Consider the following 16,353-nt stretch of genomic DNA (forward strand, 5'->3'; position numbering starts at 1 on the left):
CCTCAGCCTTGCGCCAGTGGGATGCTGAGGAGCATCAGGAGCTCCAAGGCTGAGGAGCATCCCATGGATCCAAGGCTCGGAGTATCCCATTGATCCAAGGCTGAGGAGCATCCCATGGATCCAAGGCTCGGAGTATCCCATGGATCCAAGGCTGAGGAGCATCCCATTGGTCCAAGGCTCGGAGTATTCCATGGATCCAAGGCTGAGGAGCATCCCATGGATCCAAGGCTGAGGAGCATCCCATTGGTCCAAGGCTCGGAGTATTCCATGGATCCAAGGCTGAGGAGCATCCCATGGATCCAAGGCTCGGAGTATTCCATGGATCCAAGGCTGAGGAGCGTTCCATGGATCCAAGGCTCGGAGTATTCCATGGATCCAAGGCTGAGGAGCATCCCATTGATCCAAGTCTGAGGAGCATCCCATTGGTCCAAGACTCGGAGTATTCCATAGATCCAAGGCTGAGGAGCGTTCCATGGATCCAAGATTGAGGAATATCCTGTTGGTCCAAGTCTGAGGAGCATCCCTTGGTCCAAAGTTGAGGGGCATCCCATGGATCCGAGGCTGACCATCATCCTATTGAGACAAGGCTGAGGAGCATCCCATGGATCCAAGGCTGAGGAGCGTTCCATGGATCCAAGGCTTGGAGTATTCCATGGATCCAAGGCTGAGGAGCGTTCCATGGATCCAAGGCTGAGGAGCGTTCCATGGATCCAAGGCTGACCATCATCCTATTAATACAAGGCTGAGGAGCATCCCATGGATCCACAGCTGAGGAGTATCCCTTCCTCCAGCCGCCATTCCCATGTGCCCAGGAGCCCTGATCCACAAGCCAGCCTTGGCTGGAAGGTTTCCCTCCTCCTTCTTTTCCTTGGCAAATCCCAAAGCCACGTGAACGTCACCTCCTAACTTGGCTCCGGCCCCTTTTTCCAGCTCCATAAATCCGCACAGTGGCTCCAGTGTTCAGCTCCTGGGATGACTCCATGGAGCCAGGGATCAAATCCAGGTCTGCCGGGGTCTGAAGCCACTCAGGGCCCGTTGGTGGTCACACGTCAGCCACCCCTCGTGCCCCACTCGTGTCACATCCACGCGGAGTGACGGAGCCCGGCCCACACCTGGAAAACAGGAATTGCTCTGCTCCCGTCCTCCTTCCATAAAAAAAAAAAAAATAGGGACAAAAAAGGGATTTGTTCTTAACGAGTCTGCTGCAAAGCTGAGTAAATGCAATTAATTAATTGAGGGTTTTCTTGGTGCCTGCTGGCTTTGTTTGGGACGCAGCCGCGGAGGTTGGTGTGGCCACGGTGGTGATTGGTGCCAGCTGAGCTCCGGCCTTGAGGGGACATCTCTGGAGGCCACCAAGCTCGGGGTGACATTGGCAACCAACCAGATACAGCAGTGGGGCTTGGGGTGTCCTTGCTTGGGCCTCTTCTTGTTCCTTTGGACCTTTGTCCCAGAGACCCGTTTCTTTGCAGGATCTTGAGTGCAGATCCACAGCTTTTGGGTTGTCTTTTATTTTTATTTTTATTTTTGTAGGGGTTTTGTTTGGTTTCGTGTGGTTTTTTAAAACTAAAACAAAGCTGAAAACACCCAAAACAAACCAGGAAAAAAAAAAATCCATCCAAAAATCTCCACAAAAACCCACTTGGTCCAGTTGAAAATTGACTTTTGGGCAATCAATGAAAGGTTTATTTTTTAAGTAAACCTCCTTAAAATATTTTTAAAAATTACAGGTACTCGTCGTTCATTTGTTTGGATGCTTTGGGAAGCGTTTGTGCTTTTGGGTGATGGTTTGGGGTTTTTCTGCTGCCTTCAGTGAGTGCAGAACTGTTGTTTAAAAAAAAAAAAACAAAAAGGCAAAACAGGACAGGCAAGGAAGGAAAAATTTCCAGAGCTGATTTACTGAATTTGCCCCCAGTTTAGGGGGATTTGAGGCAGCCAGGGGATCCAGAAGCTTCTGGAGCAGGAGATGAGCCCTGGGAGGTCCGTGGGGTCTGAAGTCTCCATCTGTGGCTGCAGAGAGAGGATCCACTGGGATTATCCTGGGGTTTGTGCTACCAAACAATTGCTCATTATTTCCCCATCACGTTTCCATCCTCTGCAAAACATCCCAGTGCTGCCTTACGGATTGGGAAAGTCAGGAAATTCGGTGTTGAAATTATGAGGACAACTTGTGGTGTTTATAGAAAATTGTACATTTAATACCAAAGGATTCCCGTTTTTTGGCCTGCCTTTCTGCTGCCTGAAGCCCCTGGATTTTGCACGTCTAAATATCCTTAATCGCATCAACCCCGATGCTTGTTGCGGGCGAAGAAGGAATTCTGCTGGTAGCTTAAAAAAATAATTGGAAACTCTGAGAGCGCTTGGAGCCTGTCGGGCTTTGTTTTCCGTGGAAATGCTGCGGCAATTCCTCGGAGAGTCGCTGGGAGGGTTCTACTGCTGCAGCAGGAGTTGGGTTTGGATTTCTGGGACCACATCCCACCTGGTTTGGGCCAGGGGAAGTGCAGGAGGCACCGACAGGTGAAGGGAAGCTGTGGCTGCCCCTGGACCCCGGGAAGTGCCCAGGGACAGGGCTTGGAGCACCCTGGGACAGCGGGAGGTGCCAGGGTGGACCCGGGTGATCTTTGGGGTCCAACCCAAGCCATTCCATGACTCCCTGGCAGCCAGAGGCGCTCCTGCAGGGTGGCGGGGACTGGCAGCGCGTTCCTGATTGCGCGTTAAGATTAATGGGTATTTATTTGAACAACCCTTCCATTTCAGTAGCTCTTAATGAGTCCTTTGATAGCGAGTCCCTTAATTAACAAGGCAGCCCCTTGGCGTTTCCTCTCCCTAATTGGTAACAGATTGGCCGTGTCTAAACAAACGCTCCCGGCAGCGGGGCCGGCTCCGGAGCCTCCGCGTGGCCCTTCCCCGCCGGGGCTGCCCCCGGGAGCCCAGAGCCTTCCCTGTCTGCCCGGGGATGGGATATGCATGGAAAGAGAGGATTTCAGGCGGATCTCCTCAAGCGGGATGGACACCGGGCTTTGGGAATGCCCGGGGAGAGTCCCCGTGCCTGGAGGTGCCACCTGGGTGTCGTAATACGACACGAAAAGATGACACGGACACTGCTGCTCTCCAGGTGAATAAAAAGAGGGACTTTTATTTTCTGACTCCAACATTTATAGTTTTCCAAAAGTGACAGTGGATTGGAGGGTGACAGTGCCACCTCTCCAATGACACTGGACAGACCAAGAGTCCATCAGTTCTCTCCTCCTCCATGAAAGAATGCAAAACATAAGTTGTTTACAGAACTGTGTGTGAGAAAGTTCGTTACAAGAATGCAAACATCAGAAGGCTTAACAAAGTCTTAAAAAATTAGAGTGCCACCTGGGTGTGGCACTGAGGATGGGGACAAGGTGTGGTTCAGTCACAGGCTGGACTCGGCGATCCTGGAGGGCTTTTCCAGCCTCAGTGATCCTGTGGCGCTGTGTTCGGCTAGGAGCCCCTCGGCTGCGTCGCTGGGAGGGCTTTGGAGCTTGGCTCCTCCCTTTCAGTGCTTGGAGTGGCCACTGGGAACCTTCTGGATCATCCCTGTGTGTCCAGGGGGATCCTGGGGGGCACACAGAGGGCAGAGGCACCTTGATCCACAGGGAACCTTCTGGATCATCCCTGTGTGTCCAGAGGGATCCTGGTGGCATGGAGAGGGCAGTGGTGCCTTGATCCAGAGGGAACCTTCTGGATCATCCCTGTGTGTCCAGAGGGATCCTGGGGGGCATGGAGAGGGCAGTGTCACATTGAGCCACAGGGAACCTTCTGGATCATCCCTGTGTGTCCAGGAGGATCCTGGTGGCATGGAGAAGGCAGTGGCACCTTGATCCAGAGGGAACCTTCTGGATCATCCCTGTGTGTCCAGAGGGGTCCTGGGTGACACGGAGAGTGCAGTGTCACCTTGAGAGGTGTCATGGCAACCCCGAGGCTCCATCAGGAGCTGTGGACAGAGGGATTCATTGCCAGGAATGAGCCACAAAACAATAAATCTGTGGATTTTGCTGGGATAATATCCTTGGAATGGCTTTGTTTGACTGAGGTTGGACCAAGGAGAGCTTTGGGCATCTTGGCCGTGGAGATCTGCCAGCTTTCACCTGTGATCCTTGTTCTTGCCTGTGCAAATCCAGGTTTTGATGGGATTTGCAAAGGCCTTAAGTAATCAGTGACCCCACAGAGCTGTTACTGGGATTGCTTCTCGTGCTTTGAAGCTCTTCAGATTTCTGCCACGTTGGTAAAGGAGCATTGGTGCCTTTGGGGTGTTTGTTTTCCCCTTTCCCTGCAGGGTGCTCAGCTCAGGGATGCATTCCTGCTCTTTGCCCCCTGTCCAGATCTCATCCCACCCTTTGGATAAATTGTTCCTGAGCTGGAGGGACCAGGGTGTCCGGGCATTCACTCTGTCCTGACCAGGGTGTCCGGGCATTCACTGTCTCCTGACCAGAATTTGGTGCCCAAGGCAGGTGTGGGTCACCCTTCAAGCTGTTTCTGGGCTTGTTTGGATCTCCTTTGCCATCTCTGCAACAAGTCCTGAGGACTTGTTCTTATTATTCCCTTAAAGAACATCCTGAAGTGCCTCTCGGAGTCGTGGTGCTGCCAAGCCCTGATGATGAAATTGCTTTTCCCATCCCATTTTCCCTGTCTGGGGTTCAATTATGTGACATTTCATCTCAATTGTTTGCTCTTTTTCACCCGCTCGTGGTGTCACTTCTCATTCTCTCTCTCCTGACCAGAATTTGGTGCCCAAGGCAGGTGTGGGTCACCCTTCAGGTACCCCCATGGGTTGATCTGGCCCCTGCTTGGGGTGTTACGGGGTTGTTCCTCTGAAATTTTGGTCAGCAGGGACAGAAGAACCTTCCTGGGGTTTTTCCTTTGTGTGGTGTGGGAAAGGAGGGCATCCAGTGGGACCTGGGCAGGCTGGAGAGATGAGCACGGGGGAAGTTCACGAAGTTCATCTTGAGGGGTGTTCCCGCTGTTCCTGAAACCCAGGCAGGGCCAGAGCCGGGCTGGAGCCGCTCTGGGGAGCAGGATCAGGACGCCACCGGCGCTGGCACAGGGACAGCCTTTGGGAGTGTCCCTGCTTCTGCCACACTCCTGAAAACCATCGGGGAATTAGCGCGGCGGCTCCTCTGAGCTCCCCAGCAGCGGCGACGTCCGCAATGACACCCCGGAGATCCCGCTCCCTGCCAAGGCACAAGCCCCGGCACCGCCGCCGAGGGTGGGGCAGGTCACCATTTCGGGAGGGTAACAATTTTGGGAGGGTTGGGGCTGTGGCAAACACGTCCGTGCCGGACTCGTCTCCGTGCGTCCCGGGCGAGGCGAGTCCGGCTCTTCCAGCGCTGCAGGAAAACTCAAAAAAAAAAAAAAAAACCAGGGAAAAGAAAAACCACCGTGAAGTGAAACTCGTAAATAAGCTCCGCAGAGCCGAGGTGGGCATCTGTGGCAGGAGGATGTGCTCGATTCCTGCCAGCCCGGGCCATTCCAAGCGGGAATACAAACAACCTTCAGCCGCAGCGGCAGCTTATTAGCGCTGATATATCAGCGGCCGCGCGCTCGTTTGTCTCCTGTCAGCAGCAGCTGCTTATCCAGCAGATTTCCCGCTGTATTCCCGGGGAAATGGCCTGAAATTGATGTTCACAAGCCACGGCTGACTTTATAAGGAGCTGCTGTAACTCGTGGAGCGCAGGGGTGAGGCAGGAAAGGATTAAGTCGGGTCTTATTTATAAGGAGTGAAACGCATAAATTCTGGGAGGGTTTTAAATCTCGGTGCCCAGGGCAGGGGCTGCTGCTCATCCCTGGTGGTGCCTTCTGTTCTCTGAGCAGACATTTAACACCGTGATTGAAACTCCTGTGGCATCTCTGAGTTCTCTGATAATAAATATAAAGGGGAAAAAGGTTCAGGCTTAAAAAGCAAAAAAAAAAAAATAATTCCATATACTTTTGCTTTTCTTCAGATAAAACTGGGTCTCAAGTGTGAGGCATCCATGTGTTCAGTGAGAGGAAAAATTGAGTATTTTTTTAAAGGAAAGATTTTTAGGTGTTTAAACCTCAAAAGTAAGGGAAATAAAAGGTCACGTTCTCAGCTGGCCTGGGAAGATTCAGGTTCACAGTGAGGACAGTGGGCATTTGCACCTAAAACAGTTTTAGGCCTGGCCTAATCCTGTGTGGAAAAGGTGGAAGGAGGGAAGGCTGAGCCAGAAGCTGCTTCTGGGCTTGTTTGGATCTCCTTTGCCATCTCTGCAACAAGTCCTGAGGACTTGTTCTTATTATTCCCTTAAAGAACATCCTGAAGTGCCTCTCAGAGTCGTGGTGCTGCCAAGCCCTGATGATGAAATTGCTTTTCCCATCCCATTTTCCCTGTTTGGGGCTTAATTATGTGACATTTCATCTCAATTGTTTGCTCTTTTTCACCCACTCGTGGTGTCACTTCTCATTCTCTCTCTCCTGACCAGAATTTGGTGCCCAAGGCAGGTGTGGGTCACCCTTCAAGTGCCTCCATGGGTTGATCTGGCCCCTGCTTGGGGTGTTACGGGGTTGTTCCTCTGAAATTTTGGTCAGCAAGGACAGAAAAGCCTTCCTGGGGTTTTTCCTGTGTGGTGTGGGAAAGGAGGGCAGGCTGGAGAGGTGAGCACGGGGAAAGTTCACGAAGTTCATCTTGAGGGGTGTTCCCCTGGAGAAGGGAAAAATCCGGGGAATCCTCAGAGTCCCTGCAGGGGCTCCAGGAGAGCTGCAGAGGGACTGGGGACAAGGCCTGCAGGGACAGGAGGCAGGGAATGGCTGCCACTGGGAAAGGGGAGATTGGGCTGGGATCTGGGCAAGGAATTGCTGGCTGGGAGGGTGGGCAGGGGCTGGGCTGGAATTCCCAGAGCAGCTGGGGCTGCCCCTGGATCCCTGGCAGTGCCCAAGGCCAGGTTGGACATTGCGGATGGATTCACCTGGGACAGCGGGAGGTGCCCCTGCCCATGGATGGGGGGAAATTTAAGGGATTTAAGATCCAACCCAAACCATTCCATTGTTCACCTGGAAGTGAGAACCTCCAAGGCTTCTCCAAGAGTTACAACCCTCTGTAAATTCCTATTGATATGGAACATGAGCTACTCCAGGGATTTTCTGCTGCTCTTCCAGGAAGGGTCAGGAGCCCCGTCCCCTGTCCTCAGCAGGGTGCCAGGGCTTGGATGCAGAGCTTTGATTTCCCATCCTCTGCTTCCATCTGGGACATCCCAATGACACATGGAGGGCTTGAGGGCATTGGGAAGTTCCAGCTGGAGCAGCGGATGCGCAGGGGAGACTCATCGGGATTTGCTCCTCCTGGGGGGCAGCTGTGACAGGGACAGGACCTGGGGAATGCCTGGGGAATTCCCAGGGGAGGCTCAGGCTGGATTTCAGGGAAAGATTCCTCATCCAGAGGTGCTGGGCACTGCCCAGGCTCCACAGGGAATGGGCACAGCCCCGAGGCTGCCAGAGCTCCAGGAGAGTTGGACACCGCTCACATGGACAGGGTGGGATTGGTGGGGGTCTGGGCAGGGCCAGGGCTTGGATCCTTCATCCTGTGGGTCCCTCAACTCAGGATATTCCCTGATTCTGTCAAAACTCCTCGGCCACAGCAAAAACTCGAGTGTCTGTTGGAAGTAATGAAGAAAAATCACAGCCGGGCAGCGCCGCGCTTCCCGCAGCTTTCAGAGATGAGGAATTGGCACGAGCGGGGTTTTAAATAACCCAGCGTGTCAGAAAAGCACAAACAAATGGTGAAAAGCGAAGGAAAAAACCCCAGAGCTCTGCTAAACTTTATGGTTGCCATGCTTCATCTTCATTTTGGTGCAGGTGTTTGTTGGGAGGTGAGTGATGGACGCTCCGGAGCCTGGGAGCGGCGGCGAGCTGGAGATGGAGCACCCTGCCCTGTAACGCACGGCTCGGCTGCTTTTTTAAATAAAAAAAACATTTTTCCCTCCTGCTGAAGATGGATGTGGCCTGAAGATCCAAACCAAGTTTGCAGAGCTGGGAAAAAAACCCTTCCCAGCACGGGCATCAAACGTTGTGCCGCGACGACAAAACCGGCGATGCCGAGCTGGAAACGCGGCATAAACTCCGTGTTTAATCCCAGCTCAAACACAGCTTGTAAAGCGCGCCTGAGAGTCGGCGAGAGCTCCTAAGCCACGCCTTGGTGCCAGGAAAGCGTGTTAAGAGCCTTTTGTGAGTGTTTGAGGAGATAATCTCCTGCTGGAGCTGTTTTCAGGGCAGCGCCAGGATCCAAAACCTCCCTCGTGGCGTTGCACACGCAGGCATCGGGATCGTTCCCCGTGGTGTCAGCCTGAGGGTCTGGGCAAGATCCCGCTCTGGTCCCAAAGGATTTCCCCATTTTTATGGGTTTAATTCCTGTTGCAGACCCACCTGCCGTAGAGAGGGTCAGGTTGTAGGTGGGAATGTCCAAGGTCAGGTTGGACAGGGCTTGGAGCACCCTGGGACAGTGGGAGGTGTCCCTGGCCATGGAATGAGATGGGCTTTAGGGTCCCTTCCCACCCGAGCATTCCATGATTCCCTGGTAATCAATGGGATGCTGTCTAGCCCACGTTAGGGCGTGACGAGAACACTTTGAGCTCTGAGCGCTCCAAAGGTCTCCTGGATCAGAGCTTCTCCAGCTGCACCCAACAAGGCCTAACCCTTCCCTCAGCTGTGGGCACTTCCAGAGGGAATTCCCTTGGGAGATGGTGGCTGTGACCTTGAGCACTGTGGGAAGATCCCATCACACATGGGACACGCTGAGGAGGCTGGGCTGGGCTGGAGAAGTTCTCTGGTGGCTTTAACTGAGGAGTTCTGGCCGGGCTGGAGAAGTTCTCTGGTGGCTCTAACTGAGGAGGTTAGACTACTCTGGAGAAGTTCTGCAGTGGTTTTACTGAGGAATTTTCGCTGCTCTGCAGAAGTTCTGTGCTGGTGGCTTTAACTGAGGAGTTTAAGCTGCTCTGGAAGAGTTCTCTGATGGCTTTACCTGAGGGGATTTGGGCTGCTCTGGAGAAGTTCTCTGGTGGCTTTTCGGAGGAGGTTTTGGCTGGGCTGGAGAAGTTCTCTGGAGACTTTAACTGAGAAGGTTTGGGCTGAGCTGGATAAGTTCTCTGGTGGCTTTACTGAGGAGGTTTGACTGAGCTGGACAAGTTCTCTAGTGGCTTCACTGAGGAGGTTTGGGCTGAGCTGGAGAAGTTCTCTGGTGGCTTTAACTGAGGAGTTTTTGCTGCTCTGGAGAGGTTCTCTGGTGGCTTTAACTGAAGAGGTTTGGACTGGGCTGGAGAAGTTCTCTGGTGGCTTTAACTGAGGAATTTAGGCTGCTCTGCAGAAGTTCTGTGCTGGTGGCTGTATCTGAGGAATTTAGGCTGCTCTGCAGAAGTTCTGTGCTGGTGGCTTTAACTGAGGAGTTTTGGGCTGCTCTGGAGAAGTTCTCTGGTGGCTTTAACTGAGGAATTTAGGCTGCTCTGCAGAAGTTCTGTGCTGGTGGCTGTATCTGAGGAGTTTTGGCTGCTCTGCAGGTGTTCTGTGCTGGTGGCTGTATCTGAGGAATTTTGGCTGCTCTGGAGGAGTTCTGTGCTGGTGGCTGTAACTGAGGAGTTTTGGCTGCTCTGCAGAAGTTCTGTGCTGGTGGCTGTATCTGAGGAGTTTTGGCTGCTCTGCAGGAGTTCTCTGGTGGCTTTTTGTGCCGGTGTCCCTGACGAGTGTCCGTTTGTCCTGCAGGGGAAGGTGGCCCAGACGGCCTGCATGTCGGCCTGCAAGCACCTCTCGACGTCGCTGCTGCAGCTGCTGCTGGAGGCCGAGGTGAGGCAGCTGACGCTGGGGGCCCTGCACCAGTTCAACCTGGACGTGGAGGAGTGCGAACGTAAGAGCCCCAGACACCCCTTCCCTGTCCTTGGCTCGTCCTTGGCTCGTCCTTGGCTTGTCCTTGGTTTGTCCTTGGTTTGTCCTTGGTTTGTCCTTGGCTCATCCTTGGCTTGTCCTTGGCCTGTCCTTGGCTCGTCCTTGGCCTGTCCTTGGCTCATCCTTGGTTTGTCCTTGGCTCATCCTTGGCTTGTCCTTGGCCTGTCCTTGGCTCGTCCTTGGCCTGTCCTTGGCTTGTCCTTGGCTTGTCCTTGGCTTGTCCTTGGCTTGTCCATGGCTTGTCCTTGGCTTGTCCTTGGCTCATCCTTGGCTCGTCCTTGGCCTGTCCTTGGCCTGTCCTTGGCTTGTCCTTGGCTTGTCCTTGGCTCGTCCTTGGCTTGTCCTTGGCTTGTCCATGGCTTGTCCTTGGCTCATCCTTGGCTTGTCCTTGGCTTGTCCATGGCTTGTCCTTGGCTCGTCCTTGGCTTGTCCTTGGTTTGTCCTTGGCTTGTCCTTGGTTTGTCCTTGGCTCATCCTTGGCTCGTCCTTGGCTCGTCCTTGGCTTGTCCTTGGCTTGTCCTGCTCTGCCCCAGGCTCAGGATTTTGGTGAACACCTAAATCGAGGTGGCCCACACCTAAAATGGGACTTTGGCCCATGAGTTTTAAAGGTGGTGGGTCAGCTCTGTTTATAAAATTATTTATTGACCTGAAAGAGGAAACGGAGAAAAGGTTTTAATTAAAGTTACTACAGGGTGTAAACCAAAATGAATTATTAGTGCATTGCATGAAATCATGTGTGACATTAAGGTATTTGTATTAAAATTATATTTATACTTATAATTTCTATTTCTATTTCTATTTCTATTTATATTTATATTTATATTTATATTTATATTTGTATATATTTATATTTATATTTATATTTATATTTATATTTATATTTATATTTATATTTATATTTATATTTATATTTATATTTATATTTATATTTATTTAAACTGGCAAAAGAAATGGGATAGGTTAGGAATCAAAAGAATGGGATAGATTAAGAATCAAAAGGAATAGGGCAGATCAGGAATCAAATGGAATAGGGCAGATTAGGAATCAAATGGAATAGGGTAGACCAGGAATTAAATGGAATAGGGTAGATTAGGAATCAAATGGAATAGGGCAGATTAGGAATTAAATGGAATCGGGTAGACCAGGAATTAAATGGAATAGGGTAGACCAGGAATTAAATGGAATCGGGTAGATTAGGAATCAAATGGAATAGGGTAGATTAGGAATTAAATGGAATCGGGTAGACCAGGAATCAAATGGAATAGGGTAGATCAGGAATCAATCAAACAGAACCTCCCACCAAAACGACCATGGTGTACACAGAGTCCTTTCCCTCAACCTCCAGAGGAGTAACCCCAAAGCAGCATCCCAAATCTGGGGTAAAATCCTACAGTGGCCCGTGGTGTCTGGGGTCCCAGGTCAGGGGTGTGGAATGCCAGGGTGTGGGGGTGGTGGGTGCCCACGGAGCTCACCCGGAGCATCTTCAGCCCACGGGATTCCAAGAGAGGATTCCAAGAGATCCAGTTTCACTCCTCCTTTTCCTCTTCAACGCTGCCTTGATGCTCTCCAGACCGTCCCTACATTTTGGGATGGAGTTTTATAAAATCAGGAGGGATTGGAGTGCATGAATCAAAAACCAGTTTATTTATGACTCTTCCTGAGAAGCTGGGGCCGCCCCATCCCTGGGGGTGTCCAAGGCAGGGCTGGATGTGGCTCGGAGCATCTGAAGAAGCTGATGTTCTTCTCCAGGTCCTCTCCCAGCCTCAGCCCTTTGTGCCCTGCAGGGAGTTTTGTCCTTGAAGCGTCCTCGGTGCCATGTCACAGTGATGGAGATGAGGTGTCTCGTGACAAAGGGACAGCAGCTCCTCGGGGAGGAGCATCGTGCTGCCACCCCCAGGGCTCTGCTCCCAAAGCTGCTCCTTCTGGGCCTTCAGGCACCCACCTGAGTTAGGGCTGGAATTCTCTGGTTGCCCTCGGGCTTGTCCTGCTCAGTGAAAGGGTTAAAAACCAGAGCACAAAGGTGACAAAATGCTGGGTTTAATCCTGGGTTTGGAATTAAAGTGTGGTGGAGCTAACGCACCCCTGCCCAGGATCCTCTTCCCTCTGAGGGGGGTGGGATTGTTGGGATTCATCCTGGGATGGGTTTGTTGGGATTCATCCTGGGATGGGTTTGTTGGGATTCATCCTGGGATGGGTTTGTGGGATTCATCCTGGGATAGGTTTGTTTGGATTCATCCTGGGAGGTGTTTGTTGGGATTCATCCTGGGATGGGTTTGTTAGGATTCATCCTGGGATGGATATGCTGGGATTCATCCTGGGATGGGTTTGTTGGGATTCATTCTGGGATGGGTTTTTTGGGATTCTTCCTGGAATGGGTTTTTTGGGATTCTTCCTGGGATGGGTTTGTTGGGATTCTTCCTGAGATGGGTTTGTTGGGATTCATCCTGAGATGGATTTGTTTGGATTCATTCTGGGATGGGTTTGTTGGGATTCATCCTGGGATGGGTTTTTTGGATTCATCCTGGAATGGATTTGCTGGGATTCATCCTGGGATGGATTTGTTGGGATTCTTCCTGGGAGGTGTTTGTTGGGATTCATCCTGGGATGGGTTTGTTGGGATTCTTCCTGGGAGGTGTTTGTTGGGATTCATCCTGGGATGGGTTTGTTGGGATTCATCCTGGGATCAGTTTGTTGGGATTCTTCCTGAGATGGGTTTATTGGGATTCATCCTGGGATGGATTTGCTGGGATTCATCCTGAGATCAGTTTGTTGGGATTCTTCCTGAGATGGATTTGTTGGGATTCATCCTGGGATGGGTTTGCTGGGATTCTTCCTGGGACGGATTTGTTTGGATTCATCCTGGGATGGATTCGTGACCATGGTGGTTGAGAACCCAGAGCCTGATAGGGTTCCTAAAGAACCCCGGTGATCTTTGATTTTAGGGTATTTTAGGGATCTTTTTCCCCTCAACATATCCACAGTTTGGCTTTCCTGGTTGAGGTGGAGATTGGGATGTCTTGGGATGTGTTATCACAGAATCCTGGAATGCTTTGGGTGGGAAGGGACCTTAGAGCCCATCCAGGGACTCTTCCCACTATCCCAGGGTGCTCCAAGCCCCATCCAAGCTGGCCTCAGACACTTCCAGAGATCTTGGGAGTGACTCAGTGACACCAGCTGTTGGTTTCATCCTCCCCTGGCACTTCCCATTACCAAGACAAGTTCTTCCAGCCTTTATCCAACGTTTTCCAGACCAGATTTTACTTCAGCTGCCCCCGTCAACACTGAGATTAAATTTACTGCTGGGAACAACCCCCCCAGCAGGAATTTCGCTGTTTCCAACACAGGTTTTCCCATTTTTTTAACATCCACTTGCCATTTTCCAGCCCTCAGCTGCCCAGCCCGGCAGAAGGATCCCAATTTCATGATTCCCACCCCGATCCTGCAGCTGCACCGTAACTCACAAAGCAACGCCTGATTTTCCTCCTGGATCTGCCTTGATCCCCAAATTCCTGACTCTCATTTGTGTCCTCTCAGCTGTGCTCCCATGGGTGTCTGCTGAGGGATGGGTGCTGGAGCTGGGAATAATGGGAAACATTTCTCATCCCTGGTAATTCCCTGCTTTTTTGGCTCCAAGCGCTCCAAACCCGGCAGTTTTCCGCCCCATCCGTAACGTGGATCACGGAGCAGCAGCTCTTCCCTAAAAGCTGCTGCTGCCCAGGAAGATGGATGGGATTTCAGAGCAGGTTGGAAAGCACAATTCCTTAAATTCCTGTTGTTTGGGGAGCTCTCAGACATCCTGGAGCAGGTGACGCCAACCTGGCAGCAGGGTCAGGGACCTGTCCCCAGCCCCATCCCGAGGTGCCACCGGAGCAGGGGATGGAGATGGATGCTGGAGCTGGATCCTCCCCATCCATCACTGTCGGCCCTGAGCAGACAAAATCCTTCTCCTTTCCAGCAGCAAAGCCGTGCCCCTCATCCCCACGGCTCCGTCCGGAGGCTCTGCTGCGCCTGGCAATCACTTTAATTTGGTTAGTTTGGAGCAGAAATCCATCAAGGGCTGAATTTTGGGATGAGGCAGTTCCAAGGCTGGAGTGGTGTATTCGGAAAATGAGTTTCAGTTTGCAAGGCTGGGGTTCATTCTTGGGGTTTTTTTTGGTGATTTTTAAAATCTTGTTTGTACCTGAAAGCACAGGTGTGAATCTCAACATCACAGCACCAGTTCGTGCCTCTGCCTCTGTCCTCTTCCTCCCCCCAAATTCCCAAATCTTGCCCAAATCCAGCAGTTTTATCTTGCACTTATCCATTAAAGTAGGATTTTATGGCTGGCTGGAGCTCTTCCAGTGAGTGCCATGATGAGGGAATGGGGCTGGAGAGTTTTGATGCTGGAGTTTGTTAAGTTTTTGTTTGTGAATGCTGGAAAAATAATCTGGTTAAAAGAGAGGTGAGGTGAATTGAGGACATTTTTTTATTGTATATTAGGCATAGTTTGAGGGGGTGAAGATAATTTTCTCCATATTAGGAGCAGATCCAATACACATAGGAAGGAAATCTGTTTATAAACACAACTGTCATCAGGAGAGGTGAAAAACGAGGGGGTTTAGACTTAAAACAAGGCGCTGCTAAATCAATTCTCCTGATTTTTTGGGTTCATAAAATATTTCCTGATTTATAATCAATTTGATGTCGCTCAGCATAAAAAGGGGAGCGGCTGCTGGACCAGGGAGCTGCAAGTCCAGGTGGCCGAGGGGGATTCTCAGGTGAGAGCCCACGTGCAGAGCTGCCCCAGCCCGGGGTGATGCCAGAGGAAAGGTGGGAATGGTGTCCCTGTGCCCCTCAGGTGAGAGCCCACGTGCAGAGCTGCCCCAGCCCTGGGGCCAGCAGCAGGAGCACGGGGAGCTGCTGGAGAGAGCCCAGAGGAGGCCCCGGAGCTGCTGCAGGGCTGGAGCCCCTCTGCTCTGGAGCCAGGCTGGAGAGCTGGGAATGCTCCCCTGGAGAAGGGAAAAATCCAGGGAATGCTCAGAGTCCCTGCAGGGGCTCCAGGAGAGCTGCAGAGGGACTGGGGACAAGGGACAGAGGGACAGGAGCCAGGGAATGGCTGCCACTGGGAAAGGGGAGATTGGGCTGGGATCTTGGCAAGGAATTGCTGGCTGGGAGGGTGGGCAGGGGCTGGGCTGGAATTCCCAGAGCAGCTGGGGCTGCCCCTGGATCCCTGGCAGTGCCCAAGGCCAGGCTGGATCCACCTGGGACAGTGGGAGGTGTCTCTGCCCATGGGTGGGGCAGGATGAAGATGCTCTTTAAGAACCCTTCCAACCCAAACCAGTCTGGGATTCTGGGTTTTTGGGATTCTGTGGTGCTTGGCAGAAAGATGAGGTTGTGATGGGACCCCTCCTCTGCTCTTTGAATCTCCCCTTTCCTGAAATCTGTGCCTTTTTGGTGTGTTCACAGCACAGAAAATGCAGTTCATTCATTTTCATTAATTCTCTGATCTTCCAAAAGGAAGCTGCTGTAGGGCTGAGGAGAAACAGTGAATGGAACAGACCCCAAGAGCCTGATCTTCCACGTTTTCCTTGTGGATATCCCATAATCAGCAGCACTTTTGGTGTGAAAGAGGAGAAAAGAGCAGAGCAGCCACATTGTAAAAGTCCTTTTGGGGTTGCTGTTGATGGGAGAAGCCTGGGGAAAATCCGAGTTGTTTTCCATGGATTGTCCTGGTGAGACCGTGGAGTGTCCAGCTGGGCAATCCTGGAGGAGATGCAGGGTCCTGAGGGGTCAGGGAGAACATCCTCTGGCATTCCCAGCAGGAAGGGGTTTTCCAAGGCGTTTGGGAGCAACTTTCCATGGATTGGAGTGCTCGGATGGCACGAGTGGATCCCGGGAAGGGCTGGAGGTGGGTTTGGGATGTGTTGTTGGGCAGGTGTTGGGATGGTGAGGTTTTAACCCCGGACTAAGGCACAGCTGAAATGAACTGCCTGGGAAGGCTCAGTGGGACTCATCTCGTTATGTTTCAGTTTAGGAGACACTTCTGGGCTAAAAAGAAGCAAAAAAATCCAACCCTGGAGAGGGGAAAAGATCCCAAAGATTTTTGGGAACCTGTAAATTTCCTTTTTTTCAGAAAAGAAATTTTGTTTTTTCAGAGGGTTTCCTGTCTCCCAGAATGCATCCATAATCCAAGATTTAACAATGCAATGGGATTTTTTTTAACTCCTACGTGCTCCACTCTGCTTGTTTTAAACTGATAAATCCATAAAAATATATAATTTGATAAATGCATAATTTTTCCATCTCCCCTCTACCATAGACATAGAGGGAATCAAATGGGACAACCCAGATTTGGGGATGTCAGCCAAAAAATCCCAAAGAAATGGGACTGTTCTCACTCCTAGGAGGTGTTTCCCATCTCCAGAACGGGTTCCAGCAGTGGTTGAGGGGTTTTTACAATCC

General features: G+C 51.6%; 1 protein-coding gene across 4 annotated transcripts in view; it reads left to right on the forward strand.

The window, feature by feature from the left end:
- EXOC6B (exocyst complex component 6B) overlaps positions 1-16,353 on the forward strand; it is a 376,533-nt gene that overhangs the window by 278,884 nt on the left and 81,296 nt on the right. For all 4 annotated transcript variants that reach the window (XM_038134227.1, XM_038134228.1, XM_038134230.1 and 1 more), the window contains one exon: positions 9,733-9,874. In XM_038134227.1, coding sequence (XP_037990155.1) covers positions 9,733-9,874 — 142 coding nt within the window. The remainder of the gene's footprint in view (positions 1-9,732; positions 9,875-16,353) is intronic.

This window comes from Motacilla alba, chromosome 4, assembly GCF_015832195.1.
Source record: "Motacilla alba alba isolate MOTALB_02 chromosome 4, Motacilla_alba_V1.0_pri, whole genome shotgun sequence".
Taxonomy (NCBI): domain Eukaryota; kingdom Metazoa; phylum Chordata; class Aves; order Passeriformes; family Motacillidae; genus Motacilla; species Motacilla alba.